Raw genomic sequence first — 26,311 nt, forward strand, 5'->3', positions numbered from 1 at the left:
GCAATTTTGTTCATTACAATTTTCAGCTATGCTAGTCTTTTATAGTTACTATAAGATTCAGTTATGAATCGTCGTGTTCTTTGTGGTTGTGATCACTTATCGCATGTAAATTCACGTGTTTAATTAGATCACTTCATTGTAAATACCTTTAGAAGTCAAAGTGTTTTCTGTAATTTTTCCTCTCAAAATATCAAGACCAACTTGTTGTTGCTATTTGTTTTCAACTTCACACAGAGATAATATAAAGATTTTATTTTTGCCATATTATGATAATATTGTGATGAAACTAATCAATTCTGAAAGATATCCTTGTATGATATCCGCTTGTTCCAACGTTATCGGTATTATTAGAGCTGTTGGGTTTTTTGGTATTTTCATCTGTGAACAGCGGTCCCACTTCGTTGTTTGATGAATCCACTGACGAAAATGAAGTAATTCTATCGTCGTTCAATAAATCATATTTTTGTTCATGAAAAAATCTTCTAATCTTATCGATATTGTTTAATTGGGAATCGTCGTATTCCTCTTTTTCTAATTTCGAGGATTGTGTGACATCGGTTTTTTGCTGAACTTCTATGTTGCTAACATTAAGACCACCTCCTTCATCTAAGGAGATGGTTTCGTTATGTATGGATACATTATTTAGGGAGTCTATCTGCTTCACATCTGAGTCGGTGCTATTCGTTTCTCCCACTCCATTCTGAGTCCTTCCGCCGAATCGACCTTGTATCATGGAAATTTGCAGTCCATAAGTTGTATCCAAAGTTTCATCGTGATTCAAATTCCGAAATGACTTGTGATCATCTTCGCCATTGATGGAAGAAGTTACCTGTAATGGCAGCAATAAAAAACAGATGAAGTAATAGTTAAAAAAAAAGCTCTCAAATTTCATATTGGTAAGAACAAATCTCACAACAATCACGTGGTCACTCCTCCCCTCGTTTCGACCAATAAGGCCTATTTCACTCACTGAAGCTCCATCACTTACACGGACACTGATATCGTGCGGATACACGTCTTTTTAATTTGTTCCGTCATGTTACCTCCTCTGTCAACTATCTTTGAATAAGCTCCCCTTAATGATTTCCGCATCTTCTAGCCTCTTTGGTCCGATCTAGATTGTGGTGGTTAGTCGTTTGAGGACATTGGAAGTTGGTGAGCGTCTTGCTCAAGGTCGCCGTTAGATTCGCTCAGGATCCCAACCTGCTCCTTCGCCGTAGGCTAAGTCGGTCGTTCAAACTCTGATATGTAGATAAATAGACCGACACTGAACGTTCTTAATTGGGGGAATATATGCATAAGAGCTCTCCTCAGTTTCTCGAGTAAGAGATCAACTTGCTTTACGTGCTATCAGCAAGGAGAAGGACTGCGCCAGTCTCCACTGACAATAACTGCCGATTTTTCAAATGCTCTGACCCAAACAAATATGTTTTCTTCTTTTTGGTCCACCACTGTTGGATGTGAAAAATTTAATAAATAAGTAACTAAATAATATTGGAGGAAACGAGACAATTTCGGTACCGTATCTATATATTTATAGAGCATGTGAATTAGATGAATAAAATAATTAACTGCACTTTGCGAAAATACCAGTAATTACTAATACTGTGTTGTTTAGGATTATTAGTGAGCATTCGAAATTTCCTAAAAATTGTGAGCATTTATATTAAATCGTTTTACTCATGTGATTCGTACAAGTCATATATAGGTAGTTACTACTGACATATAGTGGTTAGAAAAGTAATTCATATGACTTACCTTGTCACAAACCTTGTATCCTATTTTTTCATCGATGTGACTATAGATAGTGTACACTACCTTTCCTTCGTAGTGATGATTTCTATTTATATCCTAAAATCAATAGCTTTTCTTACCATTCATGACATATGATTTTGAAAAAAAAGATAAATAAAATGTTAAGTTTCTTGTCTAGAGAATAAATTTCCTAATAGGAACTAACATTGAGAAATTCACTTTCTAAAGGGCAAAGTCCTGAGTAGAGGCCAACTACTCTATCACATATCGGGAGTGTACCAAGTGCGCATGCAGGTACTGTTAATCCAGCAACCTGAAAAAACATGACACGACTTTCTGGAATATTTTCAATTATTAGTAACATTCAAATTACATGGTGTTATTACTCACTTTGAGCGTTATTCCATGATTAGGACCTGCTATCCCTAGAAACGTTTCAATATAGGGTGTTAGCGGACCACCCAAATCCTCGTTTGTATCTACACATCGCCCTACATGATCATTTAGAATTTTCATTGTTTAAAAGTTTCTCAGAGTCACTTTAATTACATATAAATATCTATTATTATTGATATCTTAAGAGTTTATCACTACATTTACCAGACAGAAATTCTGACCTCCCAAGATCGCCTTTCTGGATAATGGAACTCCAAGAGAGAAAGCCACTATATCAACGTTTTGTCGGGCATAATATCGTACAGCAAGGATTAGAGCTCGGATCTTAAGTTAAAATACTGGCTATTACATTCCTTTTTAACGCCTTTTTTAATTACGAATTCACCTGTTTCACGTGTTCGCATTTCATTGAGTAGAGAGTCCATTGCAAAGGATTCAGTTTTGCTCCATAACCATACGATGTTGAATACAATTCACCATCCGTATATCCAAACGCTCTACACATAAAAATGAAGAGTTCATGGATAAAAAAATTATACTCACTTAAGATTTATGAAATGATTTTTACAAAAAGATGCATGCAGCTTATCCTTGAGAAAAAATTATTTGAGTTGCAATCTGTTTCGTTTCGCAAACGATGAAGTGTTGGATGGTAAGGAATCAAAAATTATAGTATTTTTTTTTTTGGGAAATTTTCGATATTTCTCGAGAAGATAGAGATCGGGGAGAATTTTTTCAAAAACGGCAGCACATAATCATTTGCTTAGAAAGCAGAAGCTCTAGTAGTATGCGAGTGAACTCCACTTGCATACTAATTCATATTCCTCAATTCTGAGGTGTAAGGATTTGCCTCGTTGGGTAAAAGGTAAGCGTTCCTAGCATCAAAAATCTCTCCAAACGCTGTCTTTAACTGAATCACATACACGCATAGTTCCTAGTTTGTTAGTGTGCATCAAGTCAGATTTTCCAGCTCTAACCAATCCATAATGGCTACAATCGAAAGCCTACCTGTAATGACTAGCCACTGCCTGCATTTTCAAGCCAGCCACATCAGAAACTCCATGCACAAATATAACGGGATCGTTAACGATAGTGTCGTTCTCATTTGTTTTTCCTCCAAATGATCCAGTGTTACCGAGATCACTCCTAAAAATCATTCCAAGCGTGAGAACAAAGCAATAAAACTAAATATAACGCGAATTTTAATGTTGCAACATGTTTTACCTCTGCAAAAGATTTCTGAAGTTCGATCCATAGTTCTCTTCCAAAAAATCAGCGAAATGCTTGCTGAAGAACGTATGCGCAGGAAGTATAAAATAAAGGAGAAAATAATACATAAAGAGCATTGCTGTCGAAAAAGAAAATGTGTTGTTTTGGATCTCCCGAAATCCTCTATTGACCTGATTCATAACTAGCTCCTCAAAGATCAAGAGTCATCAACGAAAATTACTTTGCCCGTGACCTCTACATTACTACGAAATTGCATCGCACATGCTTCAGTGACGTTTCGTCAATGTCTAGCAATTTAGATGTGAGCACCAAGTCATTCTTTCATATACTGCTATACATATACTACTAGTGGAATGACTACTAGAAATGGTATTTGGCATCATTCCTGAAAAAACAAAGATAAAAAGACAAAGGACAAAGTCACTGGCGTATCCACTCGGGATGCGCCAACGCGTTTTACTGGAATTCATAATCGCTGAGGTATTGGAACGCGTGTTGGCCTATACAATGACTTGCGGGGGACAGCCGATGATCAAGTCCGTGTTTTTATCCTCCCAGACAAGTCTGGTACCAATTTATCGACCTCGGTGGGATGAAAGACTTCGCTTGCATCAGGGCGGTTTCGAACCCTCGACCATGTGGCTACAATGGACCTCTAACCGACGCCACATCCGCCCCCCTGAAAAACAAAAACTGCGATGAAATCCTCTTTTGAAGTTCATTTAGAGAAAATCCTTCCACAACCGTGCAAATACCATGAACAACAGAACTATTTATTGCATGTCACAATTTGCAATGTGTACAACACAATCTTCCTAGTGTCAAATAGGAAGAAACAACAGTAAAATATCGATTGGAACTAAACAACAAGTTCTTTGTTAGCAATATCAGAATTTGCTTATTAGGAGAAGTCGTAGCAAAAAATCACTGCAGTAACTCGTTGGAATTCTTAGAGGTGCTAGGTGAGGTTTCTAAATGCTCCTAACTGAAAATTGTTGTTATGAAGCTGATAAATCCTTCAATCTAACGATCTGTGTTTGGCCCGGTCAAAAAATTGTACTGTAGGTTTTGCTGACAAACCTACTGTTAGCAACTATGCGGTGGGACCAGTTCTGCTTTCGCCTTTTAGAGGCATCACTCCACTAATCTGGGGTGGTACGGATTTCAGGTGGTGAGTTCCTACACGGGATCATAGATTAAGGAGAGAGAGAGAGAGGGTGGGGTGGGGGGGGGGGGGGGGGGTGATTCCGTCCATTTCTTCCTAATTGCCGTAAAAATGGCCCGGAAGATACGGCTTCGAGCGTTCCGGCCCGCTATTTCCTACAACGAATTATTGGAGCGCGCCAGCCGTGTGCACACGCCGCACCTCTCCATAATCTACGATCCCGTATACGAATACTCCACCTGAATTCGGTACCACCTCAGATTCGTGGGGTGCTGCCTTTAAGTAAGACATTAGCCTGCTGCCTGCAATACGGTTTGCAGCCAGCAGTGAGTGTTAAGTCAGAAATTGTGTCGCTTTAAAAAGAGTTGCATAGCTGGACACTAAATCTTGTGCGTAATTGGTCAGGTTTTAACCGAACTGCACTATTACAGAAAAAGTTTTTTTAAAGATATCTGCAAGATTGTCAACAACGCTGAAATACAAAGTCAAGCGCAGGAATAAGGGAGAATCAAAAAAGCATGTATCTACAATTTAGATAGCGAAAGGAAGATCAGGATAAACTGTTTTATTCTGAGCGAGAAGCTCAGCGATGAGTGTTAAATTGTTCATTGGATGATCATCATCGTATGCCCATAGTGGAAAATCATTAAGCGTGAAAAGCGTACGTCCCCATAACAGAACATTCAACATTGTGAGCACTACACATCCAATGGTAACGAAGAATCCGGCAAAGGCCTGTAAAAAAGTTCACAGTTTTTGATTGTATAGCAAAAAAAAAACAGCGCCGGCCAACAAACGTGCCCAACAAGGCTGATGCCGGCATCTGCAGCAACGTAAGTCTCTATCCATTAAAGACTGCATACCACGAATTGGCGATGCTAGGATCTCTCCAAATTAGAAAGAACTATAGTTAAGATTATTGATCACTGTCCTGAAAAACAGCGCAGGAAGCGGCCTTGGTTACTGAGTTTTCCTACGATGCACCTAAACACAGGTCACGTGTGTGAGCGTAGCTGTACGCGTCCCGTCTGTTGCGAACAATCAATGGGAAGCTGAAGCTCTTGGGGGTGTCAATCCCGGTCGCTAGCAGGAGTTGTGAAGTCCCTCAAAGAAAATCTGATCGACGAGATCGTTTTGTTTTTTAGGACAATGGGGAGGAACTGAGCGTGACCACGGTCATACTCATGATCTGCAATCCCACCAACCCTATCCTTTGTTGGACGGATCCAAACATCGTAGACATCGTGACATACTGCCTTCAAACACACACTTCCTTTTCCCTCTAACCTACTTTAATCAAAGACGTTTCACACAATCACTGATAAGCGTGGTAAAATGGAAAGAGAGACCAGCCAGAAAAAAATAGAATTTTCTTCAACAAAAACTGAGGCCGCGCATACGAGGCTGATTGCTACCTGCACATGGTGGTCCTGCTTCAACCAAACGCAATCAGACGTTTGAGTGTACGCATTGGGAACGTACGAGCTATACAACCCGTACTGTTATATGGCGAAAGATTCCCGTACATTGCGAAAAGGTGCCGTCGTCCAGCACATCGCCAAAGCCCATAACCTGAAAGGTCAACTGCCTGAAGAGAGCATGGAATCTTTAGCAACAACCATTCGTTTCGTCACGCTGAACTGCCGAACACTAGCGAGCGAACTCCAACAAGCCGCCCTCTCTAGGCTTCTGCGATATCTCCGTGTCGCTGAGGACAACAGTAAGGAGGCCTTCTATGATGAACTCAATGCGTTGATGTCTAAAATGCCAAGCCAGCAGGTGGTCATTGTCGGAATCGACGCAAATGCGAAGATGGGGATCGAACAATCCGATGTGCTAGAAAAATGGTATTATCCAGCGGAGCGCACGTTGGACAACGGTGACAGCCTGATCCACTTATGCGAACAGACGGGCTTCATCATAGCTTCCACGTTTAAGAGGAATCATCGACGCCATCAGCTCACGTGGCAGGGGCCAACCCTTTTAACTCCTGAAGAGCAGCGCAAGCGGAAGATGAGGACTCTTAAACTTCAGCTCGACTACGTTCTGGCGAGGAACATTCCTCGGTCAGATATCCGAAAATCTAGAGCTGTTTGGGACATCGTGTTCGACTCTGACCACCGTCCAGTTCTTCTCAGCTTCAAGATACGGTTCCACAAAAGAAACCAAGGAGTTTTCTATTCATGTTCGACTACGGACCAGGAAGAAGCTTAACTCTTCTAATTTGGAGAGATAACTTACAGACCTTACTGGATCGGCAAGCGCCGTCAGCTCCTGAACTCAAGGACGTTCATAGGCCGACATATACGGTTAACAAGCAACCACCGACCGAGTCGGAGCTTCCGGTCTGTATCCAAAAGATGAACAATGGAAAATCTGGTGGTGACGACGGAAGTAGCGCAGAAATGCTGAAATATCTTTCTCCATCTGGGATTCGTGAGATGGCAAAGATCATCCGTCCAATGTGGATAAACGAATGGATACCTGACTCGTGGAGACATGTTATCATAATTCCCTTCCACAAGAAGTTATCCATCACGGACCCTAGGAATTATCGAGGAATTTCTTTACTGTGTGTTATGTACAAGGTATTGGAGCGCATTATCCTGGACCGACTCATTAAACATCGCGAAGACACAACGCGCGACGAGCAAGCTGGCTTTTGTCCTGACCGATCTACGATTACTGGAATCAGGGTGAACGGACAGCCAACCGAACTTGTAGACGAGTTCTGTTACTTGAGTTATATGCTAAAAAACGTACGAGAGAGATGTTCAGCAAAGAGGCCACTTCTGCATTTCTCTCCTTAACGAAATGCCTGTTGTCGATCCCCACCACCAACGAAGTCAAGCTGCGAGTCTGCCTATCCGTCATTCGCCCCATCATGATGTACGGATCGGAGGCTAGCACCATCTACGGTGATGGAGAGGCTTGATTGCACGGACGAAATCTGTTTAGACGGCTAATTGGCTACTCTTATCCTAGAGTATCCCACAGTGACGACCTTTACGCAGAGATAGATGTGGTATACCGGCGGATGACACGTGAAAGATATCAACATCTTGCACCCCTATCGAAAGTGGCTAAATTAAATCGTCTTTGCTTCTTCGGTAATATATTAAGGAGACCGGGAGATCGTCTTATTCAACGAGTTCTGAGGAATTTTGTCGGGTTCGAGCTGGAAGAAGCCACTTGCCGAAAACGGAAGTTCTGACTGACGTGGTGAAAGAGGGCCTGAGGACACTCGGCGTGGATAGGCAGTTCAGGAGAGACGGATGGCACACCTCGGCGAAGATGCGAATAATCGCGTCAGGCAATGACTTCAGCCCGCCGATTAAGTCAAGTAAGTCATTAGCGGCCACGTATACAAGTCTGATTGTTACCTACTCGTGGTGGCTGTGATTTTACTAAACGCAATCAAGCATTCGAGTGTACGCGTTGGGAGCATACGAGCCATACGACTTGTACTGTAATATGGCGCACGTTTCCCGGATATTGCGAAAAGGTGCTGTCGTTCAGCACAATGGCAGAGCGCGTACTCTCATATGTTGAATGCCTAAAGAGAACATGGAGTCTTCGGCAACAATCATCCGTTTCCTAACGCTGAGGTCGCGATGGCTTTGTAGTGAACTCTAGCCACTCGCTCTGTCCAGACTGCTGTGATATCTGCACGCGCCGTAGCTGCGCGATAGCTGTGGGGAACGACTGCAGCAACCTGAGGGAGGAATTTGGCTCAACATCGTGAAGAAGCGGCTTTGTATGACTGCGGAATCGCAGAGAGCACAACCTCTGAATCATAAGTGTTCACGTGCCTACGAAGACCGCTGAAGACAATTATAAAGACGCTTTTGATGATGAACTCAACACACTGATATTCAATATACTCATCCAGCAGGCGGCTATCGTTGGAATTGATGGGAACGCAAAGATGGGCTTTTAACAACAGTTCGATATGCTTGGAAAATGGTATTATTCTGCTAAGCAAACATGGAAATGTCGTGTCGTAAGCACCATCGCCGATCTGAACCGGACAAACGTCTGAGAAGAATGCTGCGTCGTCAGCTAAAACGTTATCGCGAGAACGAATGTACATCAAGAGCGACCGAGTTCGAAAGGACGTGGGAGGACAAGAACCCAAAGAAAACCTATGGCCAACCAAGACCGTAATCGTCACGCCTATGCAATCGGTCCTCCTAGACTACGAAGCCGGTTCCGACTCTCCTTACCGAGACCGTCTTTTCAACGCGCTGATGGTATTTCAGGAAAGTTCTTTCGCCTAATCGAGGAGATGAACAGAAGATCAACTGCTGCTGTTCGAACACCAATTGGATTCAATTCGCTGTTGAAAGTGGAAACTGAGGAAAGACAGGGGCCTGTCCCGGACCGTTCCTTGTTCAACTCTGCCGTCGATATCATGCGAAAACAGTTGAGCAAGGTTCCGCGATGTCGTTCTAGCACCATCTGGACGTCTCTTGGTCAAGATCGAGTAGGCCGGCGATGCAGTGACATTCGCTTCAAGCAGCGCAACGTTGCAACATGTCGTCAACCTTGTATCGAAATTAGCTGCAATGTACAGTTTACGTCTCCGCCCTGATAAATGTATGCAGATGTGGATCTCCGCGAGACCCTTATCAGGAATCAGGGTGAACGGACAACCAATTGAACTTGTAGATGAGTTCTGTTATTCCGGTTGCATACAGAAAAACGACGGCACTCACGAGGTGGATATTCTACAAAGATGCGCCAATGCCACTTGTGCATTCAACTCCTCAAAAAAAGTGTTTGTGGTTGACCTCATCGGTCAACGAAGTCAAGGTGCGAGTCTACCTATTCGCAACTCCCCTTATTATGATGAACGGATCGGAGACTTGGGCAGCGCCGTCAACGGTGATGGAGAAACTTGACTACGTGGAAAAGAAGCTGTTTAGAAGGAAGTTTGGCTCTTTTAGCCAGTAGTGTGAGATAACGAAGAACTTTACTCAAAAAGACATGACGTGGCATAACGGCGTATGACACGAGGAAAAATGTCAAAATTTTGCCTCTCGCTCTTACATAATCGCAGAAAACTGTCATCGCTTTCTTGGTCACATTTTAACGAAACCATTGGATCGCCTTGTCCAAGTTGCCCTGGGAATGTTCCGAGACCAAGAGGAGGCCACCCGAAAGCAAAACCTCGACGACGATGCGAATAAGCTGAGTTAGGCTATAACATGCATACGTCATTTAGGTCAATTAAGTCATTATTTATTTGGACCCCTCTTCCAGTTAGAGTTGATGTCTAGCAGAAACTTGGTTGACGACATGTTGCAACCAACTTTTTTTGGACTCAATTACAGGACAAGCAATTGGAGCAAAATCCAGTCACCGATTTTTTTTCGGGAAAATGCAAGCAAACAATAAATGATGAAGATGAAGACAAACCATATCGGTGACTTGTACAAGACCTGTTCCAAAAACAATAGCGTTTGGTGGTGTCGCGACAGGGAAAAGAAATGCAAACGAAGATGAAATGGCTACAGGTAGCATGAATAATAGCGGGTTGATGTCAAGAGATCTGAAAAAAGTGAACGATTGTTAATAGCGTGTTATTTCATTCCATTTCCTTTCTCCGTCATTTCTACCTACCTAGCTAATTCGGCGACAATTGGTATGAAAATCGAGGCGATGACTGTATTCGAACAAATATTGGTGAGACCAACTGTTATACAAATACAAATAAACATTATAACATTTACTGGGAATACAGAAAGTCGATGCATCACTTCTCCAATTTCAATCGATAAGTGAGATTCCTTAAATGATGACAGTTGATGGATATGTGGACAAAGACAGTAGATTCAGAAAACGCAGCGTCTTCATTTGCCGCCCCATTATTTATCAGCGGCAACAGTATAAGTTTTTATAGAAGAGGCAAAAAATAGATAGGGAATGAAAATGTTTAGCCTTTGAAAAACAAACAAATAGGGTTCAAAATCACTTCAGACTACAAGCTATAAATAAAATAAACTATCGGTAAAAACAAAGAAAAATCAAACACAAGTCAAGCACTCTTAAATTAGGGACTGACCTACATAATATTTCACAAAATGTTTTCAGTTCATCTTCGAGAAAGGGAAATTCTACATCTCGGATCAAAAATGCTGTATAGTGTTCATTCAAAAATTCCAGAAAAAAAAGAAGTGTTTGCTGATTAGCAGAGCTATTGTCGTACCCTTCATGTACTTGGAGACTAACGTCAGCGCAATTATAATCGTGGAAGGAGAATATATTACTTTGATGCAAATGCAAAATTAGGCTAACGCGTGCGGTCCGCAGCGTCAAGATGCGCTGATGTTGATTGAAAACGACCGGTCCTCCTGTACTACTCAGCTAATGATCCGTTACTCCACAACCGCTTCGTAATGGCGTGGATGTGACTCTATGCGTCGAACTGCGATGCAGAGCGGATGTACGTTCTACACCAGGATCTCCAAACATGGGAAGCAGTTCGACATATTCGACATTTCGCCTCTTTAGAATCGGAAGTCTAGCTATGAGTAAACCACCGCTAAGACTAACCAAAGTCTTAACAAAATGTCGCGTGGTGGTCTCATGATCCACGTCGGATGGACCACGACCTGTGCTGGAGCTAAGCTCGTCTTGGTACGCGGCTTAGTATGTAGAAATGTCTACTCGCCGCTCCAGAATACGGTCTGTCCCAGCACCCTGCACACTGGGGCCTGCCTCTCCCTCTGATTGATTGCCAGACGTGGGAAGGCATAGCGACCAGTGAAAGGCGATCAAATCTCAAGCTGGTCAGGGCGTTTTCGATTCTAGACCAAGAACGGTATCCATGGACGCTAACCTACATACCCTTTTCGAAGCTGTAGCGGGTATCCAATTCCAAATCTCAATTCAAATTAATTGCTCAGCAAGAGACCAATACCAGATGGGACGACTTACGACAGATGAGTGACTGTACACTCGTCGTGCGTGGAGAAAAGTTTCCGCCACGAAATATGGGCGTTGTTGGTTTTGTCGTGCACCCATCTGTCCTCCATCTCACGAGACCTTATCACCTCGTCTGGCGTTTCTTCGCCTCCGCCCTCTACACCAAAAACACATTAGCATCATCGACTGGTACTCAACAACATCAGCAAATGATAAACTGGGTTTCAATAATTGGAAGCGTTTTATTAGAAGCTAGATGAAGTGATCCACAACGAGAACTCCTTCTCTAAGTTCGTTTTCAGTGACTTTAATGCAGAACTAAGAAAAACTACAAAAGACGAATTTATGATCTGAGTGCTTAGAGGGAGGGGGGCCGGAATGAATTTGACAGTCTTCTCCCTGGGAATTGTCCAATAGCAGAACTCGTGCGATGATCAACCACATACTCACCAACCGAAGGAGGTGTCTACTTGACGTCACGGTAGTACTATTACCATCCTTTTGTAGTGGTTCTGATCACCGTCTTCTTTGTGCAGAAATACGACTTAATCCCACAATGGAAAAGAATATCTGCTATCGGCAATGAAGGAAGAAGTAAGTCGTATACGACGAATACATACTCGAGTACTCCTTGTTCCAAGGTAACTGCCATATCAAGGACCCTAACGTGGACTACCACTTGCTGCTCAGAGGAATTCAATCCTGCACTAAACGTGTCTCGAAGCCGCACACAGAAAACTTGGATTAAATTTGGAAGACCACCAAGGAATTGTTGGAAAGAAAGACTTTAAGGCCTTATCCGAATGCATCGCACATTGAACGGTTAGTAGCAAACACTGGCTGCAGAAAAGCTTTGCATAAGGATTTATCAAAATACAGTCAGAAGAAGATTCTGGAAGAAGGAAGAGTCTAAAGAAGTGCCGCGGGGACCTCGCCAATACAATATTTCGCTGGGAAACTTGCTGAGCGGAGATGGGATTTGTCGTGTCGTCGTGAGATGGAAATCATTGCAGAGAGACTCTGCTCGAACCTACAACCTTCGAACTCGATCTTTTCCTCTGGTGAAGTTCCACCACGGATTCTTTCTTCGGAAGTACGAGTTGTTATCAAGAGCATGAAACCTGGCAAAGCTTCCGGACCTGATTTTATTTCAGCAGACTTTCTTCGGGCTGGTGAACATCCGCTTCATGTAGTTCTAGCGACACACATGGCATCCTATCTTCAGAAAGAAAGGATGCCAGACCAATAGAAGACCTCGCGAACTTCGTGTGATTAAGAAAGATGACCGAGCCGACACTCAGAACTATCGTTCGATATACTTTCTGAGTGTCCTGTACAAAACATTCACCAGAATCATTCTCACGCTCATATCTACGATCTCTGATGGAGTCCAGCATCAAGAAGAAGCTCGATCAGTGGTTCAGCTGCATGAAGACCGCGTCGATGGCCAAAGAAGTTTGGCGCGAACACAACCTGCTCCTTTTTCTAACCTTCGTTTACTATGAGAAAGTTTTTGACGGCGTAGAAACAAATGAAATACTGTCAGCGATTGATACACCACTAATATACAGCATTTTCCATCTCCCCTCACCATACCCGTTGGAAAGATGGCACGACAAGGCGATACTATATCGCCGTAGCTGTTCACGGCTTCACCACAATGCGTAACGAAATCACTTTCTTGAGCAGAAATCTTGGTGTTTCTTGAGATTTCTCTCAAACTGTCGATTTGCGGACATCATCGTTCTCTTTTCGAGAAGTACCGACGAAGTAGATTTGATGCTCAAGGAATTGAACCAAGCATGAAAGAGGATAGGATTGTGAATATACCGAAAGAAGACACGTCTTATGAAAAACACCTGTTGCAAGGACGGAGGAGTACTACTTGAAAGCTCCCAAATCGTGGGAACTTCATAAGTATACGTTGGACGTTCTATGAATATGGCAAACGACTTAAAGCAGGAATCGACTAGAAGGATGACAGCAGCATGGCTAGCGTCTGGGAAGCCATCTGCGAAGCTACAGACCAAATGAAAGACCGAGATTTTCGTGCCCATGTGTTGCCCAGTTCTTCCAGCGCTTGGTTACATAGCGGAGACGTGGGCATGCACCGCTGCCACGTCTAAGAAGCTACTCGCTACCCACAGAGCTCTTGAGAGATGTCTTCTGAAGTTCAATCGGGGCATGCAGCATCTACCCGGTCTTCGCAGCTCCGACTTAAAAGCAATTTCTCGTCTTCACGACCCATGGGGATATATATCGAAACCAAAGCATAGATAGGTCGTCCACATTACGGTAAGAGTCGGTCATGGGCAAAATATACGCTAGAGTGGGCCCCAAGAGGTGCTAAAAGCCCTCGAGGTGGACCTCCGACGAGATGGGGTGATGTGTTCGCTACACGGATGGACCAGCTAAGAGCTCAGCTGGATGCGGCTCAAAGACCTCATCAACGGCAATAATTTTTTTTAGGAACCAATATCCATCCAAGTATTTAAGTAAGTAATGATCCGTCCACTAAACATCAAGATTTTTTTGACTTGGCTATAACTAGGGTTCAACTGCAACATTGTCACTTCTTTTCTTAATGAAGTTCGTAAGGATAGACCTTTACTCCTGCTGCTAGTGCAAAGCCACCACCAAGCAGCAACACAACACTCCATGGAAAACGCTCTTGAATTGTGGGCCAATCAAGTAGAGAATTTCTAACAGTGTAGTGGCCACTTCTGCCTCTATCTAAAAAAGAAGCAAACTATTGTAGATAACATTGAAATGAATACATCTGTAAAATTTGCATAAAAATACCTCTCTGGTAACACATCGGTTTCTTGTCAGGGATGATAAAGAGTAAAAGAACAACAAAAACAGCGCTTGTGGCATCGGTGATGTAGCTGAATATCTTAGTGTTGGAATTGCAAATAAATAAGTATTTTGACTGTCAACTAGTAAAAACTCAAATTGAACCTACCCTCTCTTGAAATAAGCTCCAAATCCTGGGATTATTTGTGGTTCTCTGAGCATCCATAGCCCAAGTAAAAGCACAAAACATACCATTACAGCTACCTGTAACTCTGGTCTTTTATCTGTATCTCTTTTACATCACAAATCCAATCTTCAAGAAGAAAACAACACTAAAATGTGTGGCAGTCTCCATGAGGTTACGTAAACACAACTTCTTGAGCTTTCTGTCGAGAATATGTTTGAGAAATAACCTCTGCAAATGTGGTACTCGGAAGTTTGTCATACTTCTCTTTTAGTTTCCGAGAAACAATTGCAGATCCTTGTGGAGCGTTCCGTAGGAAAACAATATTGAGGACAAACCTAAATCACACCCTAATTGTCAAAGAGGAAGAAATATAAGTTACCGAATAAATAAATTTTAAGCATATTAATTGTTAATAATACACGGAATCAAGATCCGCGTAGCTGTTGCAAGGAGCAATCAGGAATTATTAATAATGATTATTAGCCGTCGCTGAACAGTTGACAGAAAATATGCTTCAGTTATCAGGATGATTTTTAAAGAAGGGATCTCCGGGGAACGGTCAAGAAGTACCCGTATGATGTGCCGCCGCGTAGCCAGGAGGCTAATGAACGTCGTTAATTGCACCGCGCTTCTCCTGATACCGTTATAATCGCTACAGTTGCCCGATTGCTCCTATTGTGCTACGTCTTCAAGACACCCCGCCCACGCCACCCTCCTCACCCGTTTCGCCGCGTCTGCCGCTCTTACGACGATTTTTTTTTTGGCCGCGCCTGCAGCTCTTATGATGCATTTTTAAAATCGAACGAAAAGGAAAGTACCTGGTATTAGATGTTGTTTGAAGGTCTACATAAAGTGTGCTTGTAAGTTAAAATAAGAGAAGGAAAGAATGAAATAGGTTTGTATAAGTGATATTTCATTTAGAAATGCGAGTGAAAATGAAATTATCCTGTTTCGAATTGTTAGGTGGAAAACACTCATCCATCTCTGGGAATGCAAGGAAATTCTTTTTGCTTATCTAGCTGGGTAAAACTGGCATCCAGCGACTAATGAGGTGCGAATAATGCCTCGCAGACATGCACTGTACCTAGAGGCATATCTCGAAGATGCAAAGGTCTCTGTTCGCCACTAATACACCTAACCTGTCAAATTGATTTAACGCAGAGAATAGATAGAAATGAAACGATAAAACGCTGTTGAAAGAGAATAGAAGAACCATACAAATTTTCACTGTATAAAACGTACAAGCAAGTATTGAAATATTTGACATACGCTCTATGTAAACATTATATTTATGTAAAATTTTGAAAAGGTAAAATGTAGAAAGGAGTTTAAAGAATGTGTTCAAAGTAATAAGCGCAAATAGTTGTTGTTATTATAGCTGCTGCAGTTGAAAGTGGAACACGAATTCGTTGAATGGCATCGTGACAAACACATACCTATGCACTGCTAGTTTATATAGAAGACTTAGGACATGAAATGTGTTAAATTATGAGATGTGTGAAAATATATGCATGTTATTCTTTTCTCTGGAGCATCTTTTTGAGATCATTTTTACTTATGTAAAGTTAGATTGGATAGAGGGATCTGCTTCTTCTCCTTTATTCCCAATAATATGCGCTTAGTTTACTATATCCGTACATCAGAATTCGCTTCGGCAATTCGTTTTTCACTCCCCCCTTCAAAATTCGCACTATCCACCACCTCGTCGCGGCGTTGATTGGAGAGCAATAGGGAGGCGTTGTGTAGGTGATCTCAGGCGGTCGTGGAGGATGTATAGCTGGTGGAGCGGCAGTCGTTATTACGCGGAGGGGCGCGGTGCCGAAGGGAGGACAGGAGCGGTCAGCCGGTTTTCACGGGTACCTCTTTTCCCGCACCCGGGATCTCCACATATCTACACATTTGTGCACTCTCATCCCTCCCAACAAAACTCTCAGAACCACAAAAGAAGAAAAGTAAGACAAAATATATCATATATAATATATATCTTATTCAGACTACTCAGCTTTAGAATTATTGTCGCTAATAACTAGACATATGACTCTAACAATAATAAAGAAGACGTTTAAAAAAAACTTAACCTCTATAGCGCTTAATGGCAGCAAACGACGACGTTGAAATTGTTGGGATCTCTTTGAGAATAGATAAGGTCAAGGCGTAGTTTATGAGTATGAGCGCGACCACTCTCAGTTTCCCCTCGTTGTCCACAAAAACGGCGTTGGATACAGCCCTGTCGCACCGAATCTCCTACGTGGCACCTAATAACGTCCCACGACAGCGAGAGTAGGACTATGTACTGCGTTTTCGAACGAGCGGACAATTAATAAACTGCCGACTTCGTCTCTCCCACTACCTGGCAGACGTGATGTGTACGGAAGTGCTCTTGCAGAGGTCAAATGCAGCCAGCTACGGTGACGCATTTGATTTATCGCGAGCAACGAATGATGACTAGCATTTGATTCCGCGGGAGCTCACGAAATGAAGCAGGGGGTCGCGTGCGGCAGAACAATGAAGAAAACCTATTTGCTGTGACGTGAACGAAAAGATCATTTGTCTTTCTAACTCTTTCGTTATATGTCATGACGATTCTATGAGTCGTGACTTATGACGAAAGATTTAAAATTTATCATGACAATTTAAAAGATAAAGTTTCTGGCGATTATCAATCCGCTTGGGATGCGCCTTCACGTTCACTTCAATTCCGAATCGTTTGAGGTTTACGAACGTATAAGTGGCCTATACAATGACTTGGTGGTGGCTAACCGATGTGTCAAGTCAGTGTTTTTGTCTTCCCAGACAAGTGTGGTACCATTTTATCGACCCCGAAGGGATGAAAGGCTTGGTGAGCACAGGGCGGATTCGAACCTCCCTCTAACCGCTACACTACACGCGCTGCTGATGTTAGATGAAGGGGGGAAAATACCAGAAATGGTAATGATCTAGTGAAAATCGACTGTTTAGTGCGAAGTTAGAGTGGCGCTTGATTGTCGCTTAAGTCCCAACATCAATTTTCGAGTACAAATGATTCTAAGAAGAAGGATAAGCACGTAACTAAAGCCTAAATGCAAAATTGGGACGTATTTACTAAGTTGTTTCCATCATCGTTTGAGATTTCAACCTCACAACTACATGTTTTTGAAGACAGCGTATCACGAAACCGACGATGTTGAAGCCTCTGCGGACAAATATAGAGTTCGGGCGTAGATTACGAGTGTGAGCGTGGCCAAACTTAAAGGCATCACTCCACGAATCTGAGGTGGTACGGATTTCAGGTGGAGTACTCTTATAAGGGATGGTAGATTATGGAGAGGAGGGTGATTCCGTCCATTTCCTTCTAATTGCCGTAAAAAACGTGCCGGAAGATGCGGCGCCGCACAAGGCTGGCGCGCTCCAGTCGTACTCCCTGTAGAAAGTAGTGCGCCAGAACGTCTGAAGCCGTAACTTCCGGGCCGTTTTTTACGGTAAATAGGAAGAAATGGACGGAATCACTCCCCTCTCCATAATCTACTATCCCTCATAAGAATACTCCACCTGAAATCTGCACCACCTCAGATTCGTGGGGCGTTGCACTCCGGTCACTTCAGTAGCCTACTCGTTGCCTCTTGAACAGGCTGGTGAGGAGGCCTTGTTGAACTTTGACCGCTCACTCGTGGAGGCGGTGCTTGTACAAGGGTGGCGAGTTCCCATTTACCTTGTTGGACCTATGACAGTTTTCACGCCGTTTTTGGTTGCTCTGTGGTATCACACTCATCCAGTGGAATTTTGTGATGTGAGATGATCTTAAATTTGTAACCGTACCATAAGGAAGAGAAGTTCTCGCGTGAATTAAGAGAGGAAGGTGCATCTTAAAGTTCCAAAATGTCCGTATATATATATATATATATATATATATATATATTGTAATGAGGAGTATCGTCATCCTGCAAGTCCCAAGCTTTTTTTCGTAGGCTAATACAGTGGGACCTTCTGTATAACTGACCTATTGGAAGAAGAAGATTTCATCTGATTAGATTTCTAAGGTTCTGTAGGTAAGGTCTAGACAAAACCCGTTACCATCATCATATTAGAAAACCACACAAAATGACATGCACGTTTAACTACATTGTTCTTTAATTAATACGGCAATTCCGACAATTCACACCACTCTTCTTTATATATTTCCGTTTAACTGTCTAGCTCTTACGGCCAGAAGAGCATCTAATTCGGTTTTCTGTGTCTACATGAAAGACTGCAGCGTAACCTCGTCCAGGTATGTTCGCGTATCCCTCGGCTAATCCATTGGACACATAATAACTGGGAGGCATTCGGACCCTCTTTACCGTCCCCCCCCCCAAAGATACTCCAACATCGCCAGCTTCGTTTCTCTTAGGATGCCGCTTGTGGTCACTGATTATCCAAAGCGCGCAGGAGGATTGCTAGGGTGTGACGCAGAGACGTGACGTCTTCATTTGGGAGATGTACTTCGAGTGTATTTTGCTCCGGTTTCGAAGAGAGTCACTATCGGACCACGTCACAGAGCTTGAACAGTAAACATCCATAGGTAGTGAAATTTCGCGTGACATAGAACTGCAACGATGAGTAGCACCAGCAACTGTCCCTCTGGATCCTAATCGCTACGCTCCTCCGCGCGTACCCTTTCGAGCGCAGTCTCTTACGCAGCTGCACCGAGTTTCATGTCATTTTGACACCACTATATCATCGCTTCATCGCTTCAGCGACTTTTTAAACTAGAAAAAACGAATGTGTACATCACGATGCAGTGCCTTCTGCACTGCTTCTCATAGGAATGATGAAAGGTTCCGCACAGGTTCATGCATCTTGTATTTGGGATTTCTAGAACATTGGAAAGCTCCTAATGTTGGCACAAAATGGCCATCTTCGAAATCTCGACCAAATTACCATCATTCCAGATACTTGGTGCAAATTTCATTCGCTCCATTGAAAAGTAATTCTTTTTAGTGAGTCGTATGTACCTCCCCTAATCATGTGATATCTCAATATGTCAATGATACGCTGTAGCTCATATATCACTGTATTTTTCTAAAAAGTAGAACAGAATATCAAAAATTATTTTAGACACTCACCAACAAAATGCCAAACACAGTACAGCTTGTGGAAATGCAAACGTAATCCATGACAAAAAATTTATCCCTGTGTCAGCATTGGGAAATAACCTTGAAAATTAAAATTACATTTTGAATATGCTGTTCGTATTATGATATCTGTGAAAAGTGGAACAGTAACAGCGAGTATTTTATGAACTTCACTTCTCCAGTTGTCCAAGAAGTACTAGATTGGATGCTGTTCCTGTAATTGTTGCTGATCCTCCAATGTTAGCCGCAAAACATACAGAAATAAGCAACCCTTTAGCCATTAAGTGTTCGCGAGGTGTAAAGAGGTTACTCATGTCTCTGCAACAATATAGGTAATACATTTTCTTATGTATCACCGATAAATTGAATTGACCTACTTTTGATGAGCAACTAAAACGTTCTCTTGAGGAATAGATAAACGGCGCATATCTACACTTCGTCGGCGATTCTCAATCGAATGCACTTCGGATAATGCCAGAATCTCATGCATTCTAGAACTCATGATTTCTCTAGTATTAGGATATCGATTGCTATGATGAGATAAAGTGAACATTTGAGGCTGAACGCTGTGCACATTTACTCAGAAAATTCACAACCCCCCATGTCGAGTGAAATGTACTACTACTGGGTTCCCGACAGACATACAGTTTAGATGAGTAGTAGGGGTCAGCGCGATGAGACCCCTAAGGAAACGTGTCACGAGACTAACGTCGTTGAAAAACTTGTAGGAAAACATAGAGTTTGGGACGTAGATTAAGAGTATAAACGTGATCTAGCTCAATTGCCCGTAATCGTCCTGAAAAATGGCGTGGCAACTGCGTTTGTTCCTACGAAGTTTATGAAAATGCCCCACGATTGTATGCGCGCCGCATCCACGAGCGAGCTGTCCAAAGTCAATAGGGTGTCTTCACCTGCCTGCTTAAGCAAAAGCAATGAGTAGGCTGCTAAGGGGACCAGATCGTGTACAAGGAGGCGCACAAGCTTGTAATCTACACCCCCAACTTTATATTTTCCCATAGCTTTCCCGACTACGTCAGTCTTATGTTGCGTTTAGCTCTATCGGGCTCTTGGACAGGTTCTAGCTGTGCAACAACGATACGCTACCAGTCATCTGCGAGCCGCTGGAAGCCGTGTCGCTTTTGGAAGTAGTCCCTTGCGATATTTCGCAATATAGGTGAAGTCGTTTTGGTCGAACTGAGTATGAGATGAAAAGAACAAAATCTGGTGTCACAACCACTATATTCATTGAAATGTTTCTCTCCGAATTCCTTAACAAATCAGAACAAAGGAATGAGGTTCATAATTCTTCCTAAGTTAATTCTTTTTACGATAATATGATAAGAAAGTCCTTCCGTTTCAAAGCATATTGTTCTGCATACATATACAACTTCTGAAAAAGTAGTTTACTCAAATTTGAGATCATTTCAAAACATTGCACTGGATAGAAGTATACCTATGGTTAGTGACTAGTTCAGTAATCACGGACTGCACTATAGGAACCATCAATGCTGCCGTAGCTGTGTTCGATATCCACATACTGCAATTCAACAATAAGTCCATTTAAAAAAAGTAAAAACTTTACGTACATAGTTCAATCAAATTGCTTGTTACTCACCTTAAAAATCCGGTGACTCCCATGAAACCAGCCATAATCCTGAGATATGAGAGATGATACTACGCCTTTACTTCATATTTCTCGTTATTCAATATATGTCATATTTGTTATGTTTCTTACCATTTTGGACGAGATCCTACAGTCTTCAGGACAAACAACGCAATTCGAGTGTGCAGTTCTGATTTCTCTACGGCTACAGCAACCATCAATCCACCGATAAATAGAAACGAAGTGTCCTTTAAGAGAGTGGTAAGTTCTGGTTGATCCACAGTGCCTTTTTGAAACGATACATGCGTAAGTACCGGAAGGTAAGCCTGGGCGACGTCTTCACTCTTCATTATTTCAAAGAATGGAAAAGCCACCATAGGGATCAGAGCGGTGATGGCTAGAGGTAGAACCTAAAAGAAAGAAGCAATTACGTGAGGAAAATATGGGCAACATATTTCACTTTGCTACAAGCAATTCGGCATGATGATTGCGTACCTCGAACATCCAGTAGAAACCCATAATCGATACCACATATGCGCATTGTGCTTGTTTCTGAAAAATTCTTTAAGTGCTTATGAAGCGTTGAAGTGCTATCTCCCATAATAAGCACTTCAGAAACAATAAATCAGTAAATATTTTGGCAACAATCTGACGTTTCTTACATCTAACTGTGGAGTCATCAACTTTGTGAAACTTAGACATTTTGTCCCAAAGAACAGAACTGTGATAAATACTCAATAGAGTTTTTGACATTAAATCAATCCAATCTTCCCAATGATGCAATTTCTGCTGTTCGTTTCCGATTCACATCTTCACTTTTTTCTGAAAACGATTTCCGAAGAGACCACTGCTTTTTGTCTGCCCACCGATCGCAGTGAGGGCATGACAATACGGCATGGTTAATTGCTGTGATAGTTGCTGTTATACCACCTCCAAAGGCGGCGTACCATGATTTTGACGTGGTGCGGAACTCACAACGGGAGCATGGAGTTCCGGTAGTGGATTCCGGAACCCGATGTTGTTCCGCCCAACCTTTTCTGATCGTCGTAAAAAACGGCGTAGGAACGGCGTTTCTTCCTACGAAGTACGTTAGAACGCACACCCTTGTACACGTTCTGAAATCCTCAGCATCACTGATCTTCCACCGTTCGCACGTGGATGCGGCGCATACACAAGGGCGGCGCGTTGCAGCGGAAGTCGTCGTTGAAATCGGCGTCCTCCGTCCGTACACCGTTTTTTTATGACGATTAGAGGAGATGTGCGAAACCACTTCTGATACCGCAATCTAGTACATAAACTCTATGCTCCCGTTGTGGGTTCCGCACCACGTCAAAATCGTGGTACGCTGCCTTTGAAGGTAGTATAACAGCAATTATCGCAGCAACTAACCCAATGTGCATGCCCTTACTGCGACCGGTGTGCAGACCAATAGTAGTGGTCTCATCAGAAAAGGTTTTCTGAAAAAGGTAAAGATAAGATGAAGGTGATGATGAGAAAGATGTAATCGGCAGCGAACAGCAGGAATTGCATCGCGGCAACATTGGATTAGTTTGATGAAAAACTGTTCAGTTTAAAGTGAAAATGACGTGAATTGCATCTTATTTGAGAAGAAAAAATGTCCAGTTTGATTCGAAAAGTGTTCGCGTTAATATGAAAAATGTCTAAGTTTTAACTTAAAATGAGATAATCTAGAGATCATGTGACCATGTGTAATGGAACAATTAATGAAAAATGCCGCATTTCTTGAGAAAAATAAACTTGTCGAGAAATGGAGTACAAAGCTCGAAACCCCCACAGCAGATTTCTCGAAATCGTTTCCCAACAGAACACTACACGTACCTCGTTATCCGGAAAGAAGAAGAGAAGTGGTAGAAAAAAGGTTGGTGCTCCACATATGACGATTGATGACCGGTAGTCTTCAAGAAACCTCAGAATTCCCCTGGAATAGATTTGTTCACTAAATGTTCACAGTAAGTCACTTATAAAGGAGTACAAGCAACAACATGTAATCCTTAAGCGGACCTAGAACTCTCCATCGTCTGCACGGAATATGTATCTATTGATCTGTTTCATTTATAGACCTTCCAGTATTCGCCTTAGTGGCGAAGTTAAAAAACGGCTCTTCACCAATCTGTGGGTAAATAACACCTCAAGAACAGTGGAAAGTAGGAGAACTTCTAAAGAATAGACTAAGTCAATAAAAAAGAAGCTGCGTATTCAACACGCCAAGATTTAAGGATAGTCGAATATGGGCATAAGATTTGTTATTAAACACTTCTCAATGGAGGTAGCAGTACACAATATTTTCTCTTGCTCGTGGACCACCTGTGGACAACAAAAAGTAAAGATAACCATTTCATTTTTTTTTTCATCAAAAAAGGTAACAACTGGTAAATGTACGGCTGATCAAAGATGGTGTCAACTGTTGGTAAGGCGACGAAATTCATATTCGTGTATGTGAATTGATGTGCACTCTACCAAACATTCCGTCGCACATTCCATATATCTCAAGTCTTCCGTACTACATCCTGAACATATACGTTTTGTTCTAGTCGCTACTATGCGACAACATTTGTATCTTAGCTCAGAACAAGGCTGAGATCCAATTATTGACATAGCCTACAATTTTATTAATTAATTGGTGGCCTATTGATTGAATATGTAAGATTGTCGGCAGCAGTGTTATAAACGGATCGAAACGATATGAAGCTTGGTGCAGTTGTACAAGCGGCTCCACTAGAAGCGCCGCGGCGGAGCTAGCGGTTGGGATCGAGGTGGGACCACCGCGAGCTGCACTAGGTGGTGCTATTAAGTGTCTCCTCTCTCGACCTTAACTGCAGTTGCATAAACGGCTACACTCAAAGCAGTGCGGTCCTCCGTCTCCATTTTCACCCGACTACATTTCTAAATCACTGTAAAGCGAGTTCAAGTAATGAGTAAGCATGTGCAGTGCTTGTCAAAAGTCCTCTGTGAAGGCAATCACTGTTGCTCCGAGGAACTTATCAGATACAAGAAACTATGCCATTGGTACCCGTAGGCGTTGAGGTGGACTTAGCGTGTACAGTAGGGTCAAGACGACATGAAGCATGTACGAAACTGCGTACGCGGCTTCTCTCAAGGCGCTTCGGTGGAGCGTAGCGGCTAGGAGCGTAGTGAAACCCTTGCTGACACCACCCATCGCTGCAGTTCACGACGGTCCCACCTCGGTCCCAACTGCTGCCTCCACCGCAGTGTTTCCAGCGCGTACGCAAATGCACCGCAACTACACTCGTGATTAATGTCGTTCTGTCCCGACTATACGTATGGCATCACCTCTGTTGAACGCGCTCGACAGCCACTATAGAGTTACTAGTAGTTGAGACAAGTTATGCTATTACGAGTTTTTTACTATGACTCAAAAATCAATTTCGCTGCCGATAACCACCGAATTATTCAAACAAGATAAACGAAAAAAATGCAAAGTTATCGTGTGCCTCAAAAAAAAATAAAGCCACTGTGGAGATCGTGGGGAAAGTTTTGTGAAATTTATAAGATTTCATGTAGATTTTTTGTTCATCCCTTCATCAACCTTACAGTCGAATTTGTCATGACAATGGAGCTCTAATAATCGTTCGACGATTCTGTGAGAAATATTAAAAAGGTCAATACAATAGCAACTGGGAAAAAACCTGTCTGATATCGCACTAAGAACATCTTTGTCGGTCAACACACTTTTGATAAAAAGGCTGTCGCTGTACTAATTCCAACAGGATCATTCATTATAAAACTGTCATATGGGCTGTCGTAAACGGTGGAATCGAACTATGCTCAAGGAGACCTGGTGAAGTAATTTTTTCTACACATGATTTAAATGAAGAAGGTTCAACTCAGAATTTGAGCTTCGCGCCTCAAACAAACAACATCACAGCATTAAGTTATCGACATATGTGCAAATTTGTAATTGTGAAATTTTTTTGTGTTGGTGACAAGGTGTGTGAACGAGATCTTGCACCATTTTTCCTTCTTGAACTTGAATATCTCCAACATTTTAAGTCTTCGTTTCTTTCGGAGATTTGAAAATGATGAATAAAAAGTTTGTCCGAGGATGTTTCCATAAAACAGCCTATGTTCTCTGATTGATTGAAGATTTCTTTAGGTAATCTTATTTCTGTCTCCCACGCGTATTTCTATATTTAACAAAATATAAGCACTTCTCGCGAAAGATTCTCATAGCACAGCAGTTACAAATCTATAGCAGTAATGCTGTATGCGATTGTTGTCTTGCGCATACTTTGTTCTATCATACTTCGGAGTTTAAACAGGAACGAATCAGCCACGTACAATTAATTCCGCCCGAAGGATAATAAAAAAAATCCACAATCTGAAGAAAACAAATATGTTGAGGAAGTGCGCAAGAACCAACCTGTTTCTACCCATAGTCCAACAGTCTGAAAATGAAGGGTATAAGCGGAAATTTCTACACTGTTCTTTAGATCATTCTTCGGTAGTGACAAAAACAAAGTGGTCGAAATCCAGAAATAGATAACAATAATAATTCTATGGAAAAAGCTACACTAATTTCAATAAACGAGAGGAAAGTAGTGTCGAGGAGGGATTGATAAAGAGTAATGCCCATCATCCACTTACGTAAAAGAAAAACTTTTTTTTTGAAAGGAATAATCCATTATTCCATCAATGATAACCTTGTACACCACACTGATCTGAAGCCTTAATAGTATTAAAGGCAACATATCACGAAACTGATGATGTTGAGGTCTTTGTGGTCAAATATGGGTTCTGGGGTGTAGATTACGGGTATGAACGTGTTCACGCTCAATTTTTCTCAATAGTCCCGAAAATCGGCGTGGGAATCAGCCTTATTTCGCACAAGGCACGTTAGAACGCGCTACCCTCGTACGCGTATGCCAGTGACTAATGAGGTTTCCTCATCAACGTATTCAGCTAACGCCAATGAATAGGCCACATAGGAAACCGGAACGTGTACAGGGGGAGGGCGTATTAACATACTTCGTAAGGACTAAGAACGTTTCTGACTTCGGTTTTCAAGACTATTAGGCGAAATTGAGAGGGACCACGGTCATATCCGTACTCTACGCTCCGAACTCCATGTTGTCCACTAGATACCCAGGTATCGAAATTTTTATGATACGCTACTCTTA

The 26,311-nt window shown here is 42.3% G+C and overlaps 7 protein-coding genes across 10 annotated transcripts; 3 read left to right on the plus strand and 4 right to left on the minus strand.

Moving 5' to 3' along the window:
- Positions 1-286: 286 nt before the first annotated feature.
- Positions 287-3,497, minus strand: RB195_021899 (uncharacterized protein; the record flags this gene model as incomplete). Of its 2 annotated transcripts, none has more annotated exons than XM_064208828.1 (8): positions 287-829; positions 1,771-1,851; positions 1,961-2,068; positions 2,146-2,246; positions 2,373-2,475; positions 2,537-2,648; positions 3,160-3,297; positions 3,376-3,497. In XM_064208828.1, the coding sequence occupies 8 exons, from the start codon at positions 3,495-3,497 to the stop codon at positions 287-289; spliced, it is 1,308 nt and encodes a 435-aa protein (XP_064064708.1). The 2 variants fall into 2 exon arrangements, with proteins under 2 accessions (XP_064064708.1, XP_064064709.1); XM_064208827.1 differs by having other exon boundaries at positions 1,759-1,851.
- Positions 3,498-5,077: 1,580 nt separating this feature from the next.
- On the minus strand, positions 5,078-5,369 carry RB195_021900 (uncharacterized protein; the record flags this gene model as incomplete). Its single annotated transcript, XM_064208829.1, has 2 exons — positions 5,078-5,281; positions 5,340-5,369. The coding sequence occupies 2 exons, from the start codon at positions 5,367-5,369 to the stop codon at positions 5,078-5,080; spliced, it is 234 nt and encodes a 77-aa protein (XP_064064710.1).
- A 683-nt stretch (positions 5,370-6,052) lies between these two features.
- On the plus strand, positions 6,053-7,356 carry RB195_021901 (uncharacterized protein; the record flags this gene model as incomplete). The annotated part of the gene is made up of 2 exons (XM_064208830.1): positions 6,053-6,612; positions 6,675-7,356. The coding sequence occupies 2 exons, from the start codon at positions 6,053-6,055 to the stop codon at positions 7,354-7,356; spliced, it is 1,242 nt and encodes a 413-aa protein (XP_064064711.1).
- Positions 7,357-8,279: 923 nt separating this feature from the next.
- Positions 8,280-8,639, minus strand: RB195_021902 (uncharacterized protein; the record flags this gene model as incomplete). The annotated part of the gene is made up of 1 exon (XM_064208831.1): positions 8,280-8,639. The coding sequence occupies one exon, from the start codon at positions 8,637-8,639 to the stop codon at positions 8,280-8,282; it is 360 nt and encodes a 119-aa protein (XP_064064712.1).
- Positions 8,632-9,450, plus strand: RB195_021903 (uncharacterized protein; the record flags this gene model as incomplete). The annotated part of the gene is made up of 3 exons (XM_064208832.1): positions 8,632-8,755; positions 8,809-8,981; positions 9,037-9,450. The coding sequence occupies 3 exons, from the start codon at positions 8,632-8,634 to the stop codon at positions 9,448-9,450; spliced, it is 711 nt and encodes a 236-aa protein (XP_064064713.1).
- RB195_021904 (uncharacterized protein) lies at positions 8,694-9,140 on the plus strand (the record flags this gene model as incomplete). Its single annotated transcript, XM_064208833.1, has 1 exon — positions 8,694-9,140. One exon carries the CDS (start codon positions 8,694-8,696, stop codon positions 9,138-9,140), a length of 447 nt encoding a protein of 148 aa, XP_064064714.1.
- Positions 9,451-9,521: 71 nt separating the features above from the next.
- Positions 9,522-25,568, minus strand: RB195_021905 (uncharacterized protein; the record flags this gene model as incomplete). 3 transcript variants are annotated; one of them, XM_064208834.1, is made up of 19 exons in its annotated part: positions 9,522-9,749; positions 9,968-10,100; positions 10,172-10,338; positions 14,082-14,209; positions 14,279-14,364; positions 14,442-14,536; positions 14,686-14,794; positions 19,541-19,630; positions 19,724-19,867; positions 19,927-20,108; positions 20,169-20,232; positions 21,003-21,086; positions 21,165-21,203; positions 21,285-21,400; positions 21,467-21,562; positions 21,648-21,704; positions 22,478-22,609; positions 22,992-23,091; positions 23,175-23,188. In XM_064208834.1, 19 exons carry the CDS (start codon positions 23,186-23,188, stop codon positions 9,522-9,524), a joined length of 2,064 nt encoding a protein of 687 aa, XP_064064717.1. The 3 variants fall into 3 exon arrangements, with proteins under 3 accessions (XP_064064717.1, XP_064064715.1, XP_064064716.1); XM_064208835.1 differs by lacking the exons at positions 20,169-20,232; positions 22,478-22,609; positions 23,175-23,188 and adding an exon at positions 25,555-25,568 and having other exon boundaries at positions 19,927-20,040; XM_064208836.1 differs by lacking the exons at positions 20,169-20,232; positions 22,478-22,609 and having other exon boundaries at positions 19,927-20,040.
- Between the last annotated feature and the right edge of the window lie 743 nt (positions 25,569-26,311).

Source organism: Necator americanus, chromosome X (assembly GCF_031761385.1).
Source record: "Necator americanus strain Aroian chromosome X, whole genome shotgun sequence".
Lineage (NCBI taxonomy): Eukaryota > Metazoa > Nematoda > Chromadorea > Rhabditida > Ancylostomatidae > Necator > Necator americanus.